The 21,570-nt window shown below is 39.6% G+C and overlaps 1 protein-coding gene across 3 annotated transcripts in view; it reads right to left on the bottom strand.

The window, feature by feature from the left end:
* cpped1 (calcineurin-like phosphoesterase domain containing 1) overlaps positions 1–21,570 on the bottom strand; it is a 51,899-nt gene that overhangs the window by 6,686 nt on the left and 23,643 nt on the right. For all 3 annotated transcript variants that reach the window (XM_028476861.1, XM_028476862.1, XM_028476860.1), the window contains exon 6: positions 2,360–2,580. In XM_028476861.1, coding sequence (XP_028332662.1) covers positions 2,360–2,580 — 221 coding nt within the window. The remainder of the gene's footprint in view (positions 1–2,359; positions 2,581–21,570) is intronic.

Here is a 21,570-nt window from a genome sequence, read left to right as displayed (position 1 = left end):
CCGAGGACAACGGACTCTGCGCGGACTCTCGGCTCTCCTCAGAGCTTACATACCCAGGCGCACCGCCACGTATTACTTTCCATTAAAATCCCACATGTCCCATGATTCTTAGCGTTTCTCTGTAGGTCTTGTACTCCTAGGACGTGTTTTAAAGATGTCACTAATGTCGTAGCTCTTCTGCCAGTTTCTTCTCTAAGCTGGTGTTCATCTCTCCTGCTCTGTTTCACCAGGAGGATGAAATGCAGGTCTGTCACATTTAATGCAGGTTGAGACAATGCCGAGCAGTGTTTTGTGTGACACCAACTACGCAGAGAAGTCCTCACGGTACTAAAATGCATTTAAATGGCCTGGCGGAGTCCGCTTTGCGGGTGTCCGCCCTGAGTATGTTTGAGCCTTTAGGCATCTCACTGTTAATTTAGTGTCTTATTGGCTCCCCTTGTAAATACACTTAACTATATATCTTCTTTTATTTATTTTTTGGATCTCACACCATGAGATTTGTCTCTTAACTTTGTTTTACTTTGTGTATAATGGCAATGAAACCATTCTATTCTATTCTATACATCTTCTAATAAGTACATTTCAAAGATTTTAGGCCAAACTTGTAAAAACAGAGGAGGATCCCTCTCAGTATGGAAGTAGTTTTCTCGTTTCATCAGGTAAAGTCCATCTTTGTTTTGGATTTGAAAATATATTTGCTTCATACATATTTAAGTATTAGTAGTCAAATCATCGATCATACATTTTTAATACTACTTAAAAACAAGACATGACTTCATCTCAAAAACATCCCATACAGAGAGGTTTCCAACCTATAGCCACACCCCCACCCACACACACTCATTCATTGACGATACAATAACTTCTCAACACTCTTGACTTTTTTTTTCCCATCAAAAAATACATCAAATTAGATTGAACTACTGTTTATATTCCCATTCAATAAGGTTTGCAATGATCTTTATCTTTCAGTACGTGGCGCGTTCTATTCCCTTCTGGAGTTTAAATTGACTTCACGGTCATATGAGTCAATGGGGCGTGTAATACAGCGTCACAGTTTTAAATTTTATCTCCCTGATGACAGCCTCTCTCATCCCTTCCACTCTGCAAACACCCAATCAAGCTGCTAATGCAAACCTGACATTTATGTCGAAACACGATGTCTATTTATTTAGAGCAGGCAGTGCAACACAGAATCATCCATAAACAACAAGCAAAGTATTTGGGATTCAGGATATTTAAGAATATCTTTACAAACCCTGTGAAACACATTTCAACTGATGGACGATGTTCACACGTGGCTTAAATGTTTTTCTAACAAGTGCAAAAATATACAAAAAGATGTACTTTTTTTAATGTTTTGCATAGACTTGTGATGGAAACAGAGAAATATCAGATCAATAAAATGCCAATTCTTTGAAATATTTCCTTTAGACCACACGACAAACATTGCATTAATTTTCACCACCATAACATACATGTTAATGGTCGATTAACCCGTTTCCCCTTTCAGTTACAATTGTCTTATGGAGAATGTTGGAATTACTACACGAGTCGATTACTATTAGTTTAATTAAACCTCCAGAAACCAACAAACGGCCTTGCAAACGTTTCTCACATTTATAGCTTTTGAGCATATTATAAGTTGATTTCCTACTTAATGTTAGAAACTGTTGGATCCAGTAAGAGCTTCTTTAGGCACATGAAGGAAAACCAAACGTTTCTTGGTGTAGTCGGGACATTTAGAGCGGACAGAACACTCATGACTGATTATAAACTGTAGTGGTTTTAAAACACTTGTTGTATTTGTACACATTGCTGACAAATAACCCTAATCAAGTAACTAAAGAGGCAAGGCATGACAATTACAAATTATTATAGTACATTTTTGTCTAGTTTTTAAACATTTTGTGTTTTTTCTCTAAATGTCCCTTTTATTTTTATGTTTTCTGTTGTTTTGGTCACTGTTTACCCCTCCTTTGTTTTTCCTTTAGGGGAGAGAGTTGTTTTTGCTTATTATTATAACTTGTTTTTTGGTTGATTTTGCTTATATTATGTGAATGAGACTCTCCACTTGGGGGGGTTGTTTGTGTACCCTTATTGTATGAACATGTATGCTGTCTTGATAACCCAATAAAGATATTTATGTAAAAAAAACAAACTAATCAACCTCTCGTTGCATTTTTGTATGTACAATGCTATAAGGTTGGTTAAGAAAATCACTGAAATAATTGCTTGTATTGGTATGAATTTACATTTCATTGTGAAGCTACTGATTCATTTGATCATATTTCATCTCCAGAGGTTTGGCAGTAGTGGCGCCAGACATGAATAAACAGACCAAACAAGCTCCTTAGACCTGCAGGAGTTTCCTCAGGTCCTCGTCCATGCCCCGTGTACTCAGCTGCTCCAGGCTGTGGTAGCGATGCACAACACTGTCAGCGGTCACCACCACTATCCTGACTCCGTGTGTGTCCTCCCCAAGCTGGCAGCCAATAGCCGAGCTCACAACCATGTCCAGTCCACCGTGGCAACTGCCGGCGTTTCGATGATAGTGGCCAGAAAATACCGCCTTCACCCCTGGGAAGCAAGAAGATACACAATTTATTCAACAACAAAAAATTAACAGTGTTTAAAGGGTACCTGTAGTGAAAATGTGTATAACAAAAAATGTGTTTAATGTATTACTAATAAACTAAATATGTGCACCTTTTTATATAAAACAGATTAAAAAAACTTTTTAAAAAGATAAACGGGGAGGAGAGACTCAAGGTAGGAAATTGAAAGGGTGGGGAAGAGTTGACTATTTAGAAGTGAGATGGGAAGTTGTAGTTGTGCATATTGTGCTTATTGTGTTGCGTAATCAAGCCAATCTGGTGACAAGTGTGAAGCTCAGGTATAATGGTGTTGGCTGTGGAGAGAGGGAAGGAGTGAGTGGTAATACCTAAAACAGGTATTTAGGATCACCGTGTCTAAGGTTAAGCCCAGTATGAGTTTTAACCCACAGTCCAAGGCCAGTGCATCGTAGAATAATGTATGTGCAAGAACCACTACTGCAAACCCAAGCGCTGCCCCGGACCCGGAGATGCAGCTAGGCCAGCAGAAAGAGCGGGAGCCAGGGAGCCCCAGGCCACCCCTCCCACGGCCGAGCAGCCCCCCAGACGCCCTCAAGATCCCAAGCCGAGAGGCGGCCACCGCCCTCCACTTACACACCCGAGAAAGCCCCAAGGAGCCGAGGATCCAGCGCATCAAGCCACCAACCCCAACCCCCTCCGCCAACATCCACCCCCCCACCCAACCCCCCGACGGGAGGGCCCAGAGAGCCCCCGCCTAAGACCCCAGCAGTGGAGCCTAGGCCGATGCCCAGCAGACAGCCAGAGCTGCAACGAACGGGCTGCCGGTGGGCCCAGAGCCAGCAGGGACCGAACCCCAGGTCAGAAGGACCAGGAATAGAAGCAGCATCGGGAGTAGACCGCCCAGGGACGACGACCACATCCTCAGCCGCCACCAAGGCAACCAGGAGAAGAGACAAGCACCAAGCCACACCGCCACGCTCCGAGGGACCCTGCGAAGAGAGCCCACAGCAACACCCCCCACGCCCCTTGAGACCCACCGCCCCACCATGCCCGCCTGCACCATCCTGATGTATTTGTACTCTACACGGTGGCCAAGCCATCAACAGAGGGGCCGGGCTCTCACCCGACAGGCCCAAATTTGTCTCTGTTTCTGAGTGACAACGGTCACATCTGCCATGTTTCAGCACCAAGTACAGCGTAAAATCACCGCTAATTTAGCCACAAAGGACAATTTTCAAAACACAAAAACCCACAAATCCAAAATATATATTAACTTACCAATAGGCTTTACACTCTGCCAATGTTCAGAAACCATAGACCAACGAAACACACGTGTCATATCCTGTCCAAAATGGCGGCTCTCCATAGTGTATGCCCCATCCATACATTAAGAATTTTTTGTTATATATATTTTCACTACAGCTATCATTTAAGCATAGACAACAAAGGTTTTTAGGCTCTAATGTAAGTGTAAGTACAGATTACTAGAGCCTTCTTCAGTGTACAGTGCACGACTGCAGAGCTTGTTTGTTGCAAATTGTGATTCATCATGTTTCTTCTCCTTTAAAATCTACTATAAAGGTGTAATTAAAATTTTCATGGGCAAATAGCAATAGGAAGGTAAACTGAGATTAAAGTAAAACCAACAAAAAAAAGAATGAAAGCAAATAAGAGAAGAGGTGTCAAAAAGAGGTGCAAAAACAATGTCTTTGCCAAACTTGTTTTACAGATAATTATTTTGTAATTCTGTAATTAAAGGCCACATCCTGAGCAATGCATAAAAGATTGGGATCAGTAGGAAGTGAATAATTGGTGAAGTGAATTTGCAGCTGAAGCCAAACACTGATTTATTGCTGCATGAACTCAGTCAGGTGCTCATGGGATGATTTGCCCAATAATTGTAGTCATCAGTGAGAGGTAAAACAGAGTCAAACAGTGTGCTGTTCTATTTTCTGTAAGTGTTTCCACAGGGGGAGGGGCTCTGCCAGAGAGCTGCCTCATCCCCAAAAGAGAAACCCAGCCACACACACTCACACTTAAAAGAAATCTGGCAACAAAGGAGAATAAATTGCAGTCTGTGCATGAGAGAGACACTGGTCTGTCCTCAAATCTGCACTACAAAGAGGTTGGAAGATCACCCCCCCCTCCCCTTTCTGAAAAAGCTCTTATGTACCCTGAGCTGACACCACTTCCATGTCAGTACTGGGAAATTGCCCTGATTCATCAAGTTAGCCACTCTGCATAATCAAACGGCACTAGAATACAAATGTGACCTAAATTTTTATTAATATTTGGAGGTATGTGAGGACAGCCGTTGCAAATGAAATGTTAAATAATTAATGTAGTTGAAAATGGATGATTTAGGCTTAAAATTAAAAATTTTCAATCACAGCCTGAGCCTGGGGGGCTGTATGTGTGCAGACCTCTCAGTGACACGCTGTGGGCAAGCAGCTGTATCACTGCCTCGCACGCACAGAGAACATGTGAGTAATGTACGCATGTGGCAGGTGATTGTAACCTATTCAGTTTCTCCAGAATTTCGCGACCAATTTCTGTGATTGTTGCGGCCTAAAATGCCTGAATTTGCGGCATTTTGAGGCTTTATTATTTTCTATAACTTTGCATAAACTGATCAATTTGCCAAAAAACTTAATTGCCTTTGAATTCTTTCATAAAAATATAGAAAAGAGCTCAGATTCACAATAATTTAACAAGATATGGATTATTTCCATCATATTTTAAAGGTTTCCAGGGGCAGAGTATATCAGTTTGTTGAAGATTTTGAAACAAAAACAAAAAATAAATAAATGTTTCCTTTCCTGTGAGAATCTCATCAATGCACTCGTGACTTTTGCTACGAACACCTTTGCTGCAGAAGAGTCTTATGCATTCAGCAATTTGTAAATTTGTGCGTGGACCACCAGGGGGCGCAAGCATCAATGATATTGGCCCCTGCTACCGTTTTAGACGATAACAGTTGCGATCGCAACATCGCGATTTCCTGGAGGGTCTGCATATTGCATTCCCTAACCACTCCTTCAAATGTTTTCACACAAAAAAAGAATCAGATCAATGATCACAAATAAGCCACGACTGTCTTCAATAAAAGCATTTCTTTGCCTTTACAGTAATTAATCCATCTTGTGTGGGTTCTGTGTTGACCTGCCTATTTTCATACTAAGCAGTGGTGAAACCTGATACTTTCCATTTGAACTTGATGGTGAAGGCTGAGGCTTAATGCAGAGCTAATGCTAGCTTTTAAAATGATTTTAGATCGATTATGTCATCTGAAAGGCCAACTTGCCGAGCACAGATCAATGTAGTTGGATCATAGGAATATAAATCGATTCATCAATCTATTGGATGAATTGTTACACCCTTATCTACGATTGATGATGATATTATCAGCCATTTATTGGTATTGATTCGGTTAATATCGGAAATTGGCAGTTTTGCCGATATAGTTAATGATATATTAACAGGCTTTGTAGACAGCGCCTCATCCTTTAACTCACTCAGTGCCATTGACGAGATATCTCGTCATTTCAAATCCAAACGTTCAGTGCCAATCACGAGATAACTCGTCATTTGCATATTTTCACGGGGATTACTAGAAAACACCCTGGCGGAGGTCCCTCATTAATATCTAAGCTGTGGAGTGTTGTAGTGACCAACTATGTCCTGAAGGTGGCAGCAGTGCACCTTTAGATGAGAGATTAGCCACTGATGCTACCCAGCAAAGCAGGAAGAAGCAGGAAAAGAAGTGAGAATATGGCGCTACAAATTTATAGCTACAAATTTATATTGTGATGAATCCAGCAGCTCACAACTCCACATACTAACACAGAACATGTGTGAACCTGAGTGGATTATTGATAATGTTGTGATCGTGAGATAAAACCATCAAATAACTGGGCCAAACAGGTCATCCCTACGTGTCGGGAGGAGGGGGGCGTGGAGGTGGGTACAAAATACCCCCAGCCTGTGAGCCAGATAGCAAAATAATAGGTGACATGTAGGAGGTAGCAGTGCACCTTTGGATGAGAGATCATCCATCCTCATCACAGCTCAGAGGGAGAGAGGAAAGCCGTTTACGAGACAGAAAATGGCGCTACGTACAGAATTGACGTTCCCAGCAGCGTACACTCCAACCAGAGCATGTGTGGAACTCATGGATAATGTGGCGATTGTGAGACAAAACCATAAAAAAACGGGACAAGCAGTGACACTCTGTATGTCGGGGAGGAAGAGGAAGTTACGTGTGTAGACTGATGGGAGAGAAAGTACAAAAAGTACCAAAATACAGTAAGAAATACAGTACATTCAACTCTGATCCAGATAGAAAAATAATAATAATTTTGCCATCAAAAGCCCGGTCTGTGTTTTTTGTTTTTGTTTTATATAAGGAAACAATATTCAGATGTTAGAGTTGTCACTAAAGCAAAAAAAAAATAGCTTTAAAGTCACCGGCAGGGTTTTTTTTTTTTACAAAAAGGCTTTTTTCTCAGCTTTTTGTTCTGAAACTGAAGATTTGTGTAAAACTTGCTCTATTCAACGGCTGATTACAAAAGAACGAAACGAGCCAGAAACAATTTTTTTTTTCTTCTTTTTTTATGAAAGTAGAGGCTGCTTCTTCTTTCAGAATCTGGTGTCAGATTTCAGATAGTCATAGTAGAAAATATTCTGTGGGTCTTTAAATTCAGTCAAAATGCTCAAAAATGGCTGGCACTGAGGGGGTAGAAAATCTGAGAATGGCCGGCACTGAATGAGTTAAGGAGAGGCGTGGCTAAGCGCCTTGTTTGTTAGTAAATCAATGGAGGTAAAAGACATTAAAAATTTTTAAAGTAGAATTATTCACTGTATTTACTGATTTCCAAATGGTTTGATTTTTTTCATTATATATGACAGCTAAGATACACAGCGCTAGGATCTTGAAAAAATGCAGATTTTACCACTAAAATACCACATTTAAACAGTTAAAGCTGCAGTATGTGGAATTGTGAGACTTGTATTGAACCAACCATGCTAACTAAAGGCTGTTTTATGCTTAACGCATCAACGTGCCGGGCAAAAATGAGACGCACGGAATTCGCATGAAACAACGCATGTTGCATTTATACTTCGTGAAGCTTCCGCTACCAAACTGCAGGGGGCAGTGTATTACAAACCCATACCAACCACGGTACAAAAGTACAGTAGAAGAAGTAGCTGTTGTTTACAACATGACGGCGAGACAGCGTCTACTGCTCCTATTTCTCCTCGAGGAGCAGGAAATTTTTTGTTATTTGTTACAACTGAGACAGAAAAGAAAGTGAAGGTGGTCGACTCGTCCTTTAAATCGTAGGAGCCAACCCTCCAGGAACTACAGTCCCTGTACCACGTGTTCCTGGCTGATTCTGCATTTCCTCTTCAACAAAACCTGATGCGCCAATTTTTGGGTATACTATATTGGTGATCATGTTAAAGATGTTTTTGTATGTCAACTGTTAACACAACATAGATCGTTTTTTTTCCAACATGTTTTCTCTCTGTACTGTGTATAACCTGAACATTGGCAAAACATTATTTTTTAATAGTATTTGTAAAGTTGTATACTTATATATTCTGTGTTTTTTATGTCTATTGTGCAATTTCCTTTCTTGCAACATATTTTCCTTTTTCTATCTGTACTGTGTACAGGCCCATGTATGTATGTATATACATATATATTTTTCTGCTGCTGAAACCTCAGCGATGCCCAGCAAATCTACAACTACTGTCACTCACGTGCCAGGAGGGTGATAGAGAACAGCTTCAACATACTGGCAGCATGATGGCGAATCCTGGGACGACCGATGGAATTCCACCCACAGAAAACTGAAGGCATGTGAAGCCCTGCACACTTATTTAAGCAGCACAGATGCTGCCAACTCCCCAGCAACCAGTTCCATCCCTCCCAAGTTCACGGGTGATCCTGTGAGTGAATAGTGGAGGGCAGTGGTAGCAGGCCACAACAACTTGTTGGACATTAGCCGTCTCAGCAAAGCACGAGCTAGCCGGGCTGCACTCTCAGCTCCAAATGATCTCAGGTCATTGTTCCTGACACCACAGGGACTTGTTCCCTGGCAGGAGAATGTAATCAGAAGGTATGCTGAGCAGGAATGAAAAAAATACAGGACTGCAGTGAATTTAAAATTGCAACACACTAACAAAAGAAATAAAATATGCTAAAAAAGAATTGTACTTCTTTGTGACCTCTATTCTATATTGTCATACAGCACTACAGGTTGGATGTTTGACTGCCTCAACTTTGTGTGCTGGGATGGATTCCAACATGTCAGCAACAACACAGCCAAACCTTGTGTGTGCTGTGTCCTTAATGGGGGCTGTAACAGTGGCTCTCACTTTTTCAATATCTATCTATCTATCTATTTTCAAGCAGGTCAGCATTTCTCTTCTTCAACTCTGGTCCTGGCGACACTCCTTGAGGAACTCCTTTTACCTGAGCAGTACGGCAGAAGTGATCAGAATCAGAAAAAAACTTTATCTATCCCAGAGGGGTAATTAGGAAGGCACTGAGCGGCATATAAAGTAACAATAATAATAATGGACCAACACTAATAATAATTACACATATATATACTGTATAATGTTATCCAAATAATATACACACATGCAGAAAACAAGGGGGTCATGATACAAGTATATAAGTCAGGCCACTTGCGGCCCTAGGTTTAATTTAATGCGGCCCCCAAAGTAAATGTACAAAATGACAAGATTAAAAAAAAAAATAATAATAATAATAAAATAAAAAAAAAATAGAATTACAGTAAAAGATCAGAGAAACACAGAAAATACTCCAAAAACACACAAAACTAATAGAAAAATGAACGAAACAACAGTAATACACAAAATTACTCAGAAAAATATACAAAGAAAATGACAAAAGTACACCAAAAGACAAGAAAAAAAAAAAATCTGCAAACCCACAGCACTAACAAAAAAGCAAGACAACAGAAATACAAAAAAAACCTCCAAAAACACGACAGCACAAATACACAATATGACTCTAAAAAACATATTTTACAGGAAAAATACACAAAAAAACAGAAAAGCACAAAATACCTCCTAATGAGCAAGACAACAAACATACACAGAATGACAGAAAAACCACACAAAATGACTATAAAAACTCTTTGTTCATTCCGGTATTAATGCTCAGATCACTCATCATTCTAAATGCTGACATTAATGTTGATCATGTGACCCTCTGATCAAACGCATTTTTGTGGCCCCGCTGTGATAAAAGTTGCTTAACCCTGATATAAGTAAAGAACAACATAAAAATCACTCGAGTTCAATAGGGGAAAACGAAAAAACACTTACCACCACTAAAAGTAGGAGACTGTGGTTCCAAAAATGAAGAGATTAAGGACACGTCTGAAGAGGCTGAAGGCAGCCATCATTTTCCTCGCAGCTCTTCCACTAAGTTGGAAAAATGTGGAGGCACTCTACGCGGAAATGTTTCCGCATAGAGTGGGGGGGGGTTGTGGCTTCTAAAATTAACTTCATTTGTACGCACAGAGTTGTGCAGACCTCGCGGATGCTTCAAGCATAAAACAGCCTTAAGAAGGAGCAGAGGTCCAGTGTCTTCTCAGAACACCTTGAATTACAATATGCTCAAAGGTTAAGATGGATTTTTGACAAAATTAGGCCAAAAAATAAAAAATTACATACAAACTTACATACTGCAACTTTAAGGATGTAGTAATATTCATTGTGTGTATTTCAAAACATTCAGCTCTTATCGCGCTAACTTCCAGGATTTAATCAGTGTGTGCTGGACTACGAAGCTGGCTACGGTGATGTGTGAACATATTAGACATCGATCCAATACTTTAATTTACTGATGACATCCTTTAGGAAACATATAGATTTATATCTGATGGACTGATCTACAGTCAGCTGATAAAGCCTGTGTCTTTGTATGCGCAAGCGGGTGAAGTCATGAATTAATTAATTCATATGCTATAGTGAGGCTGACAGCATCAGCAGGAACATACTACAGACTGCGAAACAATGTGCTCTCATCCCAGTGCGTGTGATAAATAGGTCTACTTGAATAGAAAAACGTGTGTGCTGCAGTAAAGGGGAACTGATGGCTGTCCGTTTATCATCCAATGGATTAATATCATAAATAATCTCACACCTTTACGCATTAACAGTGTCAGCAGCTTCCTGCCTGGGTTCTTTCATTCCTGCCTTTTCTGCAACAACTGTTGCTTTTTGTCTGAATTATAGATTTTAATTATTCATAATTTTAAACTTAAGCAACACCTAACCTGGTTGGGACCAAGTTATGAAGTGGATCAGATCTGAGCAAGTATGAAAGATCTGCCACCTGGTGTCCGTCACTAACACTGTTGCTCTTTGCTGTCATCATGGATTTCAATTCATTATATTTGTATCATAAGCTGTCCCACCATTGTAAAGCTCTGCCAGGTTCTCTATTGATTGGTCAGACACTGCAATCTCCACCCCTTATATATGAGCATGCACGTACTCAGGCTGAAAACACTTAAATTAGCGTGTTGGAATTGAGAGTCGTAGGACAGTTTCTCTCTGAAAGGGAATGTTTGGTTAGGTGAAGCCTGCTTTCGTAGATTAATCCAGGATATAATTATCTAGATTCGTAGCATAGGCCTATGGTGAAGTGTTTTTCTTATTTTGCACAAGGAAAGGTTATTGTGTGACATAATTTTCAGATTTCTATTGTGTCTGCATTTTCCAGCAGGCCACCATGATAAAGAGTAAATAAATCTGTATGTTAGTACAACAGCAATTAGGTGTGTTTGGCATATCGGATATCGTCCAATAATCAAATATCTTGCATCTCTAGTTTACTGCTAAACAATAAACTTTTGTTTACCTAATCATTATAACTTTCAGGTTGAGGTGAGTTTGAGAACATCCATTGTTTGACTATATTCCCTACTTAAATAATACACGTATACACAGTAAAAATGAGAACTGAACACTTCACTGTGTGAGAGTTCAATGAGATCACCTGATGACTCACTTGTGGATGCTAATTGAGAAATGTTATTTGCCACAGTATCTGCATGAAAGCTGCTTTACAGTAGGAGGAAAACGTTTACACAATAGCACTGAGGTGACTGACAAAAATGATTCCAATAACATCAAAGAGAATGAACGAGCAAGAGGGGTGCTGAACTTAATTATTTAACCCTTATTTGAAACTCCAATCCATAACACTCCATGTGTATGTAGCTGTACATATGACGTTTATTTTTTAATCACAGTGGTTCAATTTGAGATGAGTCACCATTCTGAGAGCAATTTCATGCTTTAAATGCATGTACTGTATTTTTCCCAGTTCAAAATGCTGTTAAGGGGTTAATGACATCAAAACTAAAACGCCTCACATATAATGAAATAATGTCACATTTACTTTATTTTTAAAGTCACTTATCATCAGTCTGGCTTTGGGTCAAAGGACAAGAATTTGTCTTTCATAGGCACTGACAAGTTATTTGACACCAGCCTCTTCCAACCTTAAAAGAATGTGGGTTTTGTACTGGGATGAGAGCAACTTATGATGAGAAAACATGGTAAATGGACTTAAATTACATTACATTGAGTTGCTTCCATTATCAGCCACATTCACACATCAATGGTGAAATGCTAACCATCCTTTACAACTTAGGGTTCAGTGTCTTGCCCAAGGACAATTTGCCACACATCAAGTTGAAGATTTGCCAACTTTCTGATTATAAGACAACCACTCTATGAACTCAACCATGGTTGGCCTAATCAACTAGTTGGTTTGAGATAATCAAATGGCCAGTATTATAATATCTTAGATTCTAGTTTGCAGGGTTGTTTGGACACTTTTAATAAAATATTCATTTGGGAATGTCTTTTCAAAGCAGTTTGTCCTTGTGTGACCACTCCATTAATACCACTCCATCAAAGTCCTTGCTTGTTTAAAACCACCGTGAGAGAAAAGGTGGAAATGAAAATAAAAACTCTGAGAGATGAATAAAACATAACGAGGAAAAAGTAAAACTAATAAATCAAATAAAGATTTTGAAAAACCATCTCTTTGCCATGAGAGTATGAGGCCGACCTCTAAAATTGTCTGCCAGGATTGAGTGTCTGAAAGTGCCGACATGAAATCGGAAAAATACACAGTCAAAAAGAATACATTCAGAATCTCTTTGGTGACCACATGATCAACAAGTGGAGGAGTATGTCACGTTTATTTATTTAAGAGATGGATAGTTAGAGGGCCAAAGAGGAAATGGTCTACAGTTGTTTTAGCAGCTTCATGAAGTTACCATACATGGACAGAACAAACAGCACATCAACGCCAGCATGGTAGTATTGTAGTAAGAGGTATTTAGCCTTTAAGCCAAGTCCATAAACTTGATTATTACCAGTTCCTTTCCCCGATAGACAAAAATTATGTATTTAACTGTATTAGATTAGTAAGGGGATGAGGATGATATCCTGTCTCAAGTGGAGGAGTTCAAGTACCTTGGGGTCTTGCTCATGAGTGAGAGAAGGATGGGGAGAGAGATCGACAGATGAATAAGTGCAGCATCTGCAGTGATACGGACTCTGCATCAATTCGTAGTGAAGAGGGAGCTGAGCCAAAAGTCAAAGCTCTCGATTTATCGGTCTATCTAGTTCCAACCCTCATCTATTGTCATGAGCTTTGGGTCATGATCAAAAAAAGATCTCGGGTACAAGTGGCAGAAATGAGTTTCATCCGTAGGGTGGCTGGGCTCTCCCTAAAGGCTTAAACATACTCAAGCATACATCTGCGAAGAGGAGTCCGCCGGTCCAATTAACTGCAAAGCTCAGATTTTACTACCATGCAGAGTTGTCCGCGTACTTGGTGTCACACAAAACCCTGCTCTGCATTGTGTTGACCCGCATTTTGACCGCCTGGTGAAATAGAGCAGGAGACATGAACAAGAGCTTATAGGAGAGACTGGCAGACAAGTATGAAAGTACCAACACCTTTAAAACACGTCCCAGGAGTACAAGGACTATAGAGAAGCACTAATAATTTTGGGAAATGTCGGATTTTCATGGAAACTACTATGTGGGAGCTGTTGCTCCTTCACACTGAGAAGAGCCAGATGAGGTGGCACGGGCACCTGATTAGGATGGCCTCCGGACGCCTCCCTGGTGAGGTGTTTAGGGCAAGGAAAGTCTGGGCCTCGCTGCTCAGGATGCTGCCCCGACGACCCGACCAGGATAAACGGTATAAGATGGATGGATGCAAATTAGTAAGAAATTTGGCTTGACAAAAAAAGTAGAACAACTACATTTTAGGTCAACACAGAATTGTCATTTTTAAGTAAGAGATAATGTAACAACATCTAAAACATGATAAATGCAATCAAGCCAGAATATGTTATACTAAAAGCCTTTAGTGTGCAAAGCTCTGGCCAGAAACATCAATGCCCTCCCTTGTCCAACACGTTGCGCCAAATGTAACAATTTGCCCACTTTTAAGCAGAAAAGGCTAGCTTTTAGAGCTAAAAGCCACTGCGATGCTTTGCTGAGATAAAGACCTAAAAGCCAATGGACCCCAATACACAGCTGTACACTCCGGTTATCTGCAGGATAATGACATCTAGCCTACTCATGGGAAAATAGCCTTCATTCACCAGTAAAGAGATACAATACCTTACTTATGTTATGTCTGTTCACTATGACAAAAGTACTCTCCCATACACATTGTGCTCAACAGTGCAATTAGCGTGGGTGGCTCAGAGACTTCAACCTTTAGCTGGGGTAGCGTTAATGCTGTGGCTCTAGCCATTAAAGGACATCTGAAATTAACTTTCACTCTTTCTCCCAGCAGCATCACACTCATTCAGTTGAAAAAAAAAAAATGGGACACAGAGCACCCATGCAAACTTCAAGTATCTAGCATTACTCACTATTCTGAAGGCAGAAAAAAGGATCACCACCATTGTTCAATAATGGCTTCACTTTTACCTGAAAAAACATTTCTGCCTTATTTTGGCTGCATTTCTTTCTTGCATTTTTCTTGAGGTCAGTATGTCAGCAGAAACCAGCATTTAGAAAGGATTCATTTTTTGGAGATAATTTGAGGTCTCATCAAATCTAGACTGAAATCGACTGCTTAATCTTGCATAATGAACAGTTTTTTGTGCTTTTCTGTGAGATAAAGGATTGGTAATGCTATGATTGATGTAGAATAAGAGGTATAGAGCTGTGGTACAGTGCTTAGAAAACTACTAGAGTAAACAGTCAGAGCCGTGAGAAGGTATTCTGAACGCAAAACTTAAAAAGATTACCCAAGTCTGATCGCAGTTTGCAAAAAAATGCAGAAATACCTGTGAAGTGCACTCAGGATGTGTGCAGTTAGTATTGCATCTTTCCAATTGTTTGCATGATGTAAGCAAATGAAGTTTTGGTTTTATTGGATATATTTAACTTTTTTATATTGTAAGAGTTGATCAGGTAAACTCAGAATGTGTGTTAAGTTTTCTCAGTGTGCTCTGCCCCATTTTCCAACTGACTTTCCATCGTATGTTTTTTTCTCTGTGGCTACTGAGGTGTACGCTTTCAGATTGTATATAATAATGAGGCACCTCTCGTCACTTGGAGAATCATTTATCTTAAATCCTTCGTGGTTTTTGTCTTTGGATCAAACTTCTAATGGGTAACTAATGAAGTGAAGCTGTTCATCTGTGCATTGGTGACGATGGTTTGTGTGGTAGTGTACCTCTAACATGTATTAAATGTCATTATAGTGCAGGTCTGGGAAATATAAAATTGTGGCTGTTGATAATTTGCATAACAGAGGGATATAAAATGATGTAGCGTGGTGAGGCATCTTGTAGGCATGGTGCCTAATAAGTCACTCAACTATCAGTCAAATAGAAGCATCCTCCTTTCTATTATCCTCCTGCTACATTCAAGCACAAACATGAGGGGGAAAAAAGGAGAAAAGCTCACTGGAGAACTGATAAATGACAGAATGTCTTTTACTTCTCAAGAAGTGTAGTGGTATCTTTTCTAAGTAGGATTTTGGCTTTAAAATTAAAATGAGTATTTATCCCGTATTAAATTGAGAAAATAAGTACCTGATCATGACGATGTAAAACCTATTTTAAATGCCTTACCAGTAATTGCATGATTTTCTGTGCTTAACTCATGATTAATTGCATTATCTTTAAAATAAATTGCAATTGCAGCAATGGAAATAAGAGGTGAAAAATGCAATAAATTGAACATCGCGTTAGTTCAGGCAGGTAGTCCAGCTAGTCCAGCCCCATAAGCTGACAGTAGCTGTTAACAATTGACAGCATCATCCCCTAATTCAGTTAATCATTCAGCTGATCATGTTCCATGCTTCCCATTGGTAAGAGTATTGGAGTTAGTTACTACTTCCACAGGCTTCGTCCGCAAAACGCCTCGCAACCCATCCCCGCCCCAGCTCCTCCTCTTTTGTCAAATTAAACAATGTCTCCTTCTTTTTCTGTTCCAGGGGGTCCTGCTGACCGCTCTCTCTGCTTATGTCTTTCCATGTCGCTCATGGAAAAGCAAGGGTGAGCTCCCATCGCTTCAGGCATTCCACGCAGCTGCTGGAATGGCAGAGAGGTCCTAGAACAGAACCTTACCGCAAAATCTAAACTGCATGCTAATAAACGGTTTGACTGAAGTGATTCTGACTGATATCTCTTTATTCTTTCAACATGAAAGCTAGTTTAATATATACCCATTTACAAAATACTTTATCTAATTTGTGTGTGTGCGTGTGTGTTATATGTAGAGTGTTAACTTAGTCTAAAGTTATGATAGACCAAATATTGCTTTAATACCGTTTTTTAAATAGAAGTCATTGTAACAAAGTGCCTTGCAAGGAAACAAAAACTAAAATTTGGGTCTCACCATACCCATCTGCCCCTGCACTGTAATGCTCTCCCCACATACACACACATCCAATATACATCCAATAAAAAATAAAGCTGAATAATAAAGTAGTGAGGTTGGGTGTGGGAAGCTGTCGGCATTGATTGGCTATTTGTTAGTGTTTGGTCTGTTTTGCAAACGATAATTAAGACTGGAAATACTCTGGTGGTAAGAAAATATTAATTGACAGATGTTACAAATAACCTTTAATATCTCAAAACCAGGATGACAGGAGATCTGGTGCTCCACTTGTGAGTTCAGTATATTATACGGACAACTTTTTGAAAATTGCATTAATTACGATAACTAATCACTTTAAAGCTGCTTTTAATATCTCGCATTTTAAAAAGTGTGCCTCCATGACATCCAATAGTTGTTCTCATTAATTGTCTGATAGAGATTTACACAGAAACAAATGTTGAAAGAAGAAATTGCCACCCAAAAGTTTGTTTATGACAAATGGTCATTTCACTTGAACTTCAACAAAGCTTTGCACATTGCATTGTGGGATTTGCAAAGCAGAAAAGTTTCTTTAAAAGTGTTTTTGCTTCATTCTTACTGTGATTTCTTGTGTTTCGCTTGATTGTTACTTTTATCCTGCTTTGTTTATCGTGCTCCCTGTGAAAAGTCCGTGGAAGCCACAATATCAACGTCAGTCATTGTTTTATCAAAAACTTTCAATTCATGAAACACCAGAAATGTCACTTGGTCAGGGTTTTTAGGGTCACACGGTCATCAGTAATGGATGAATGGACGAATGGAAACAGCTACATTAAAAAAAAAATATATGGTTAAGCAGCTTCAGGTAAATATGTTATTGAGTTAATAATGCGTTGAGGTGACTAGCACTGATTCTTACATGATTAGACAAACCAACTAGACAAACCATTTCAGCAGCAGAGCATTTAAGTCCATATAGGGGACATTCAGATTGTTTGCTCAGATAGTCCGTCTAGAGCAGATCAAACTAATTTTAAAGCAATTGTTTCTGCCAGTCTCTGAGTGTTTTCAATCAAAACCTAGAGTGATTAGGAGATGACGTAGAGCACACAGCATTGTGGGCGGTCAGTAGAGCCGGCAACGGTGCAAAACAGGGCTTAAAAACGACCAAAAGCACGGCAACTTGTTGGTGCTTCATTGTTTAATGTTGTGAAAGAACAAACAAAGAAGGCACAAGTTTCTGCGCACTCTTAAGCGCTCGGTTTGACCCATAGTCGAGAGCCTCTTCTTCGAGTTTCTGTTTTTCTGCCTCCTCAAGTGGCTAGCTCATCTAACTGCACCAGAGGCTTTTTGGAGTGGATCAGAAGTTGCGCTCTAAACACAAACTGAGCCAAACCAAGGTGATAAAATTATTACCTGTCCTCCGCCCATTCGGACTGAATCTGTGAAAGCACCTGGCTGATTAGATATGTTAAAGTTTATCTGACTTGGACAATGAAGAACACCAAGTCTTCACTTAAAAGTGTGAGTTCAAAAGCTAAACTATCTATCTATCTATCTATCTATCGATCTATCTATTGTTCCATCTATCTAGCTATTGTTCCATCTATCTATCTATAGTTTTATCTATCTAGCTATTGTTTTATCTATCTATCTATCCAACCATCCATATATTTATAATGTAGGATAGTACCTTGAAAAAGTGCATTACTCAACCTGCTATTTCTGCTTTGTGTTGCATCACTCTATCTCTAGAATATAAACACTTAGGATTCCATAGCACTCATCTTCAATCTGACTAACTCTAACTTTGGATAAAGAAACAGAGGCAGTAGCCTCACCATCAAATCAAAAAGATTTAACGCTTTCCTGTGGCCACATCAAAGCCTCTGGAAATGATAAATGCGTATTTGCTTGTAAGCCAAGTTGAACCCTTGCAGATAAAGAACCAGCATCAAGAGAGTTCGTAAGAGCGTGCTGACAATGTAGCGACTACACATAGAAGCACATGGCTTATCTTTGCCTCTAATTACCTTCTGTATGTACAACTGAACCACCTCAGGCAATGGTTGGAATCTCAATGAATCTATTAGCTGAGCTCATGTTATTTTTTTCCTTTTCACAAACAGTATTTGGTGAATAAGCAGTTGTCCAAAGACAGCAGTAAATCGCTATCTGAGCATTCATTCTTCTTTGTTTGTGTGTCAGAAGCATTCTGAGTTCGTCACAGGATGAGTAAAGGAATTTGATTAAAGCTTTCCGATAGACGTCAGAGGTTTGAGTGCACTGCTGGGGAACGCTCATAGTGGGTTCCCAGTCATTTCTAGAAGAAGATTCAAATGTACAGTTCAAAGTGACACTCATTAGACATGCACTCTAGAATCACCATGTTATATTTAGAGTAACTAAAGGTAGCCGAGATCCTTTCATGCAGAAAAACATCTGCAAAGGTTGGGCTAATAGAGGTTAAGAGAACATTATTTACTATGATTAAGGGTTTGACAGTGACGCAGCTACAAATAGGTATTATAACAAAGCATGTCTTCAAGGGTTTTTAGGGGTTGTGTTATTGTTATAAGCCCTTTGCTAACCAAGTATTTACTATAGTTGTGTTTTTTGAAAGTCTTGTTGCAGAGCATTTGAACATTGATACAAAGAAAGCCAATCGATGCACCTCATTAGATCGAAACAGTTGAATAAAAGAGTAAAAGCATTGTTTGAAATCAACCCTATTACAAACAATCATTGTTGCCTAGGTAGTTAAAAAAAAAAAAAAAAACAGAGTGTTGTGCAACTCCTTTAAAGGTGTGCATGTGTATGTGTGCGTGTGTGCATTGGTCATCGCACAGAAGCCATTTCAATACCGAGAGCATAACCACAGACAACAGATCCCTGAGTAGAGCAGCTCATTCTGATAAGCTAGAAGACGACGAATTGGTGTTGAAACTTTTTCATGAGCAGCTGTGAACCGGAGATAACGCACACATACATGCACCCTTTTTATATACTGTATCAAAAAATACTTCAGATACTTGCTTCACAGCAAGAAGGACCTGGGTTTTTTTCGCATCCTGTGTGGAGTTTGCATGTTCTCCCTGAGCTTGCTTGGGTTTTCTCAGGGTTCTCCGGTCTCCTCCTACCACCATAAAACATGTGTGTTACATTAATCAGAGACCCAAGATTGTCCGTTTAAGTGCCTAGTAGTGTGAGTGGTTTTCTGTCTGTTTGACCATCTATGTTTGCCCTGCAATGGACTGGTGTCTTGTCCAGGGTGTACGCCTCGCTTAAGGCAGGCATACAATGTGCAATTTTTTCAATCGTTGTACTCATCTCCAGCTGAAATTGTGCGACTCAATTCAAGAGTCCAAATGTGTGCCACTCACGATTCATGTTCTCACACTATACGGACCGACCTGACTGCTCATTCTGTACGTCCACACATGGCATGTCGGGGTCTTGTTTCTGGAAATGCAATGTAAAAATTTGAAGAAGTAGAAGAACTCTGAAGCGTTGCCATTAAAACAAAAGAAGAAGAAGAACACGGGAGTGGAGAGACACTCGCGGATCTCAGCAAAAAGAGCTTCAAAAAAGAAAAGGTGGCGATGTGATGGACCAAGAACTGGCTTGGCAAACGTGGGCAGTACAGTCCGTCAATCCTACAGTTGTTCGTGCACTCGCAGTGGGACAGTTTGAGGTGAGCCGACCAGGATTTCAAACGTGATTTTCTTGCAAACATTCAAACAGGAGTTTCATGAATCAGTGATTGATTGCTTAACCTTACGGACAGGGAGTGTGTCTATGTGTAGTGAAATGAATTGCGTGCTGTGATTTTGAATATTGAATTTTTGGAATGTATTAAGATGATTTTTTTTTTCAACAGGAAAAATACGATTTCAAGTTACTAATTCAGTTTCAAACAGTGAATTCAATTTCAAGTTGTTACTTTAAAATTCAATACCAACTAGTCAATTTCAGTTTCTAGTGGCACGACTCCATTCATCTCTACTCCTTGGTTTATCACTGTGTGTAAATGACAGAAGGTGAGAAATATGATGTAAAAATGCTGAAGTTACTAGTTTGGAGATGTTATTATTTAAGTTGTGCTGGAGCTAACTTTATGTTATGCTAGTGTGTTAATGAAGCTAATTCTTTTATTTGGCAGCCACATGTGATGTTATTAGCTTTGTAATATAAGTGTTGAATGTTGAATTAATACTGTTTTCCTTTGATATTGCTCAATTCAGAGTTGTTTACGTGATGTGTGGCATCTACGGTACTGATAGACGTTTGTTATATCGCTTTACAGACCACAGCAAAATAAAGCACCATAAACCTGGACATCTGCATCTGTGTTCTTTAACTTGAGCACCAACATCCTTCACCTTGCCTCTCTAAACCAGTACAATTTTGGAGACAACTTTTCCTCTTCTTCTTAAAAACTATACTCCTCCTCTCTATTCAGTAAAACACCAGTGGTGGAGGGAGCTTGACTGCACAGCAGTGTGTGCTTACTTTTGAGGATTGATTGGATGTCAAAGAGACATTTGTGCCATTTATAGTAATCCCCTTACAGAGTTGCTTTCAAAGGTGCTAGAAATACCTGACAAAGAACAGAGAAGCTGTCCAAATTCACCTTTCTGTTGTTGCCAGACTGTTGTTTGACTTTCACCAAATAGGCACATATTGTTGGTTTAAAGCTATTGTGTAGTATAATAAAGCACCATCAGAGGATTATATTAACCAACTGTTCTCAACATGATCCAGAAGTATTCTCATTAGATCATGGGCAATAATATTTCAAAAAATATATAAACCGTATACTTTAAGGAGATAACTATGCATCTACTTTTATCAGTCAGATGTGGTTTTTCAGTATTCACCGACTGAGTGGAGTAGAGAGTTATCTAGGCAGAAAAACAGAAACCTGATGAAGAGGCTCTCATCTATGGGTCAAAGCGAGCATCGTCGCCGGTTCTCCTGACCACCCACAATGCTGTGTCATGTCGTAATGGTTGGTTACAGACACATGGAACACAGCCGTTGAAGTCCAACACAAATGGTGGATCGTAGTGTCAAAAATTGCAACTTTCTA

This window comes from Gouania willdenowi, chromosome 19 (genome assembly GCF_900634775.1).
Source record: "Gouania willdenowi chromosome 19, fGouWil2.1, whole genome shotgun sequence".
Lineage (NCBI taxonomy): Eukaryota > Metazoa > Chordata > Actinopteri > Blenniiformes > Gobiesocidae > Gouania > Gouania willdenowi.
Note: the sequence above shows the minus strand (reverse complement) of the source record. Positions and strands in the feature narration are given on the sequence as shown.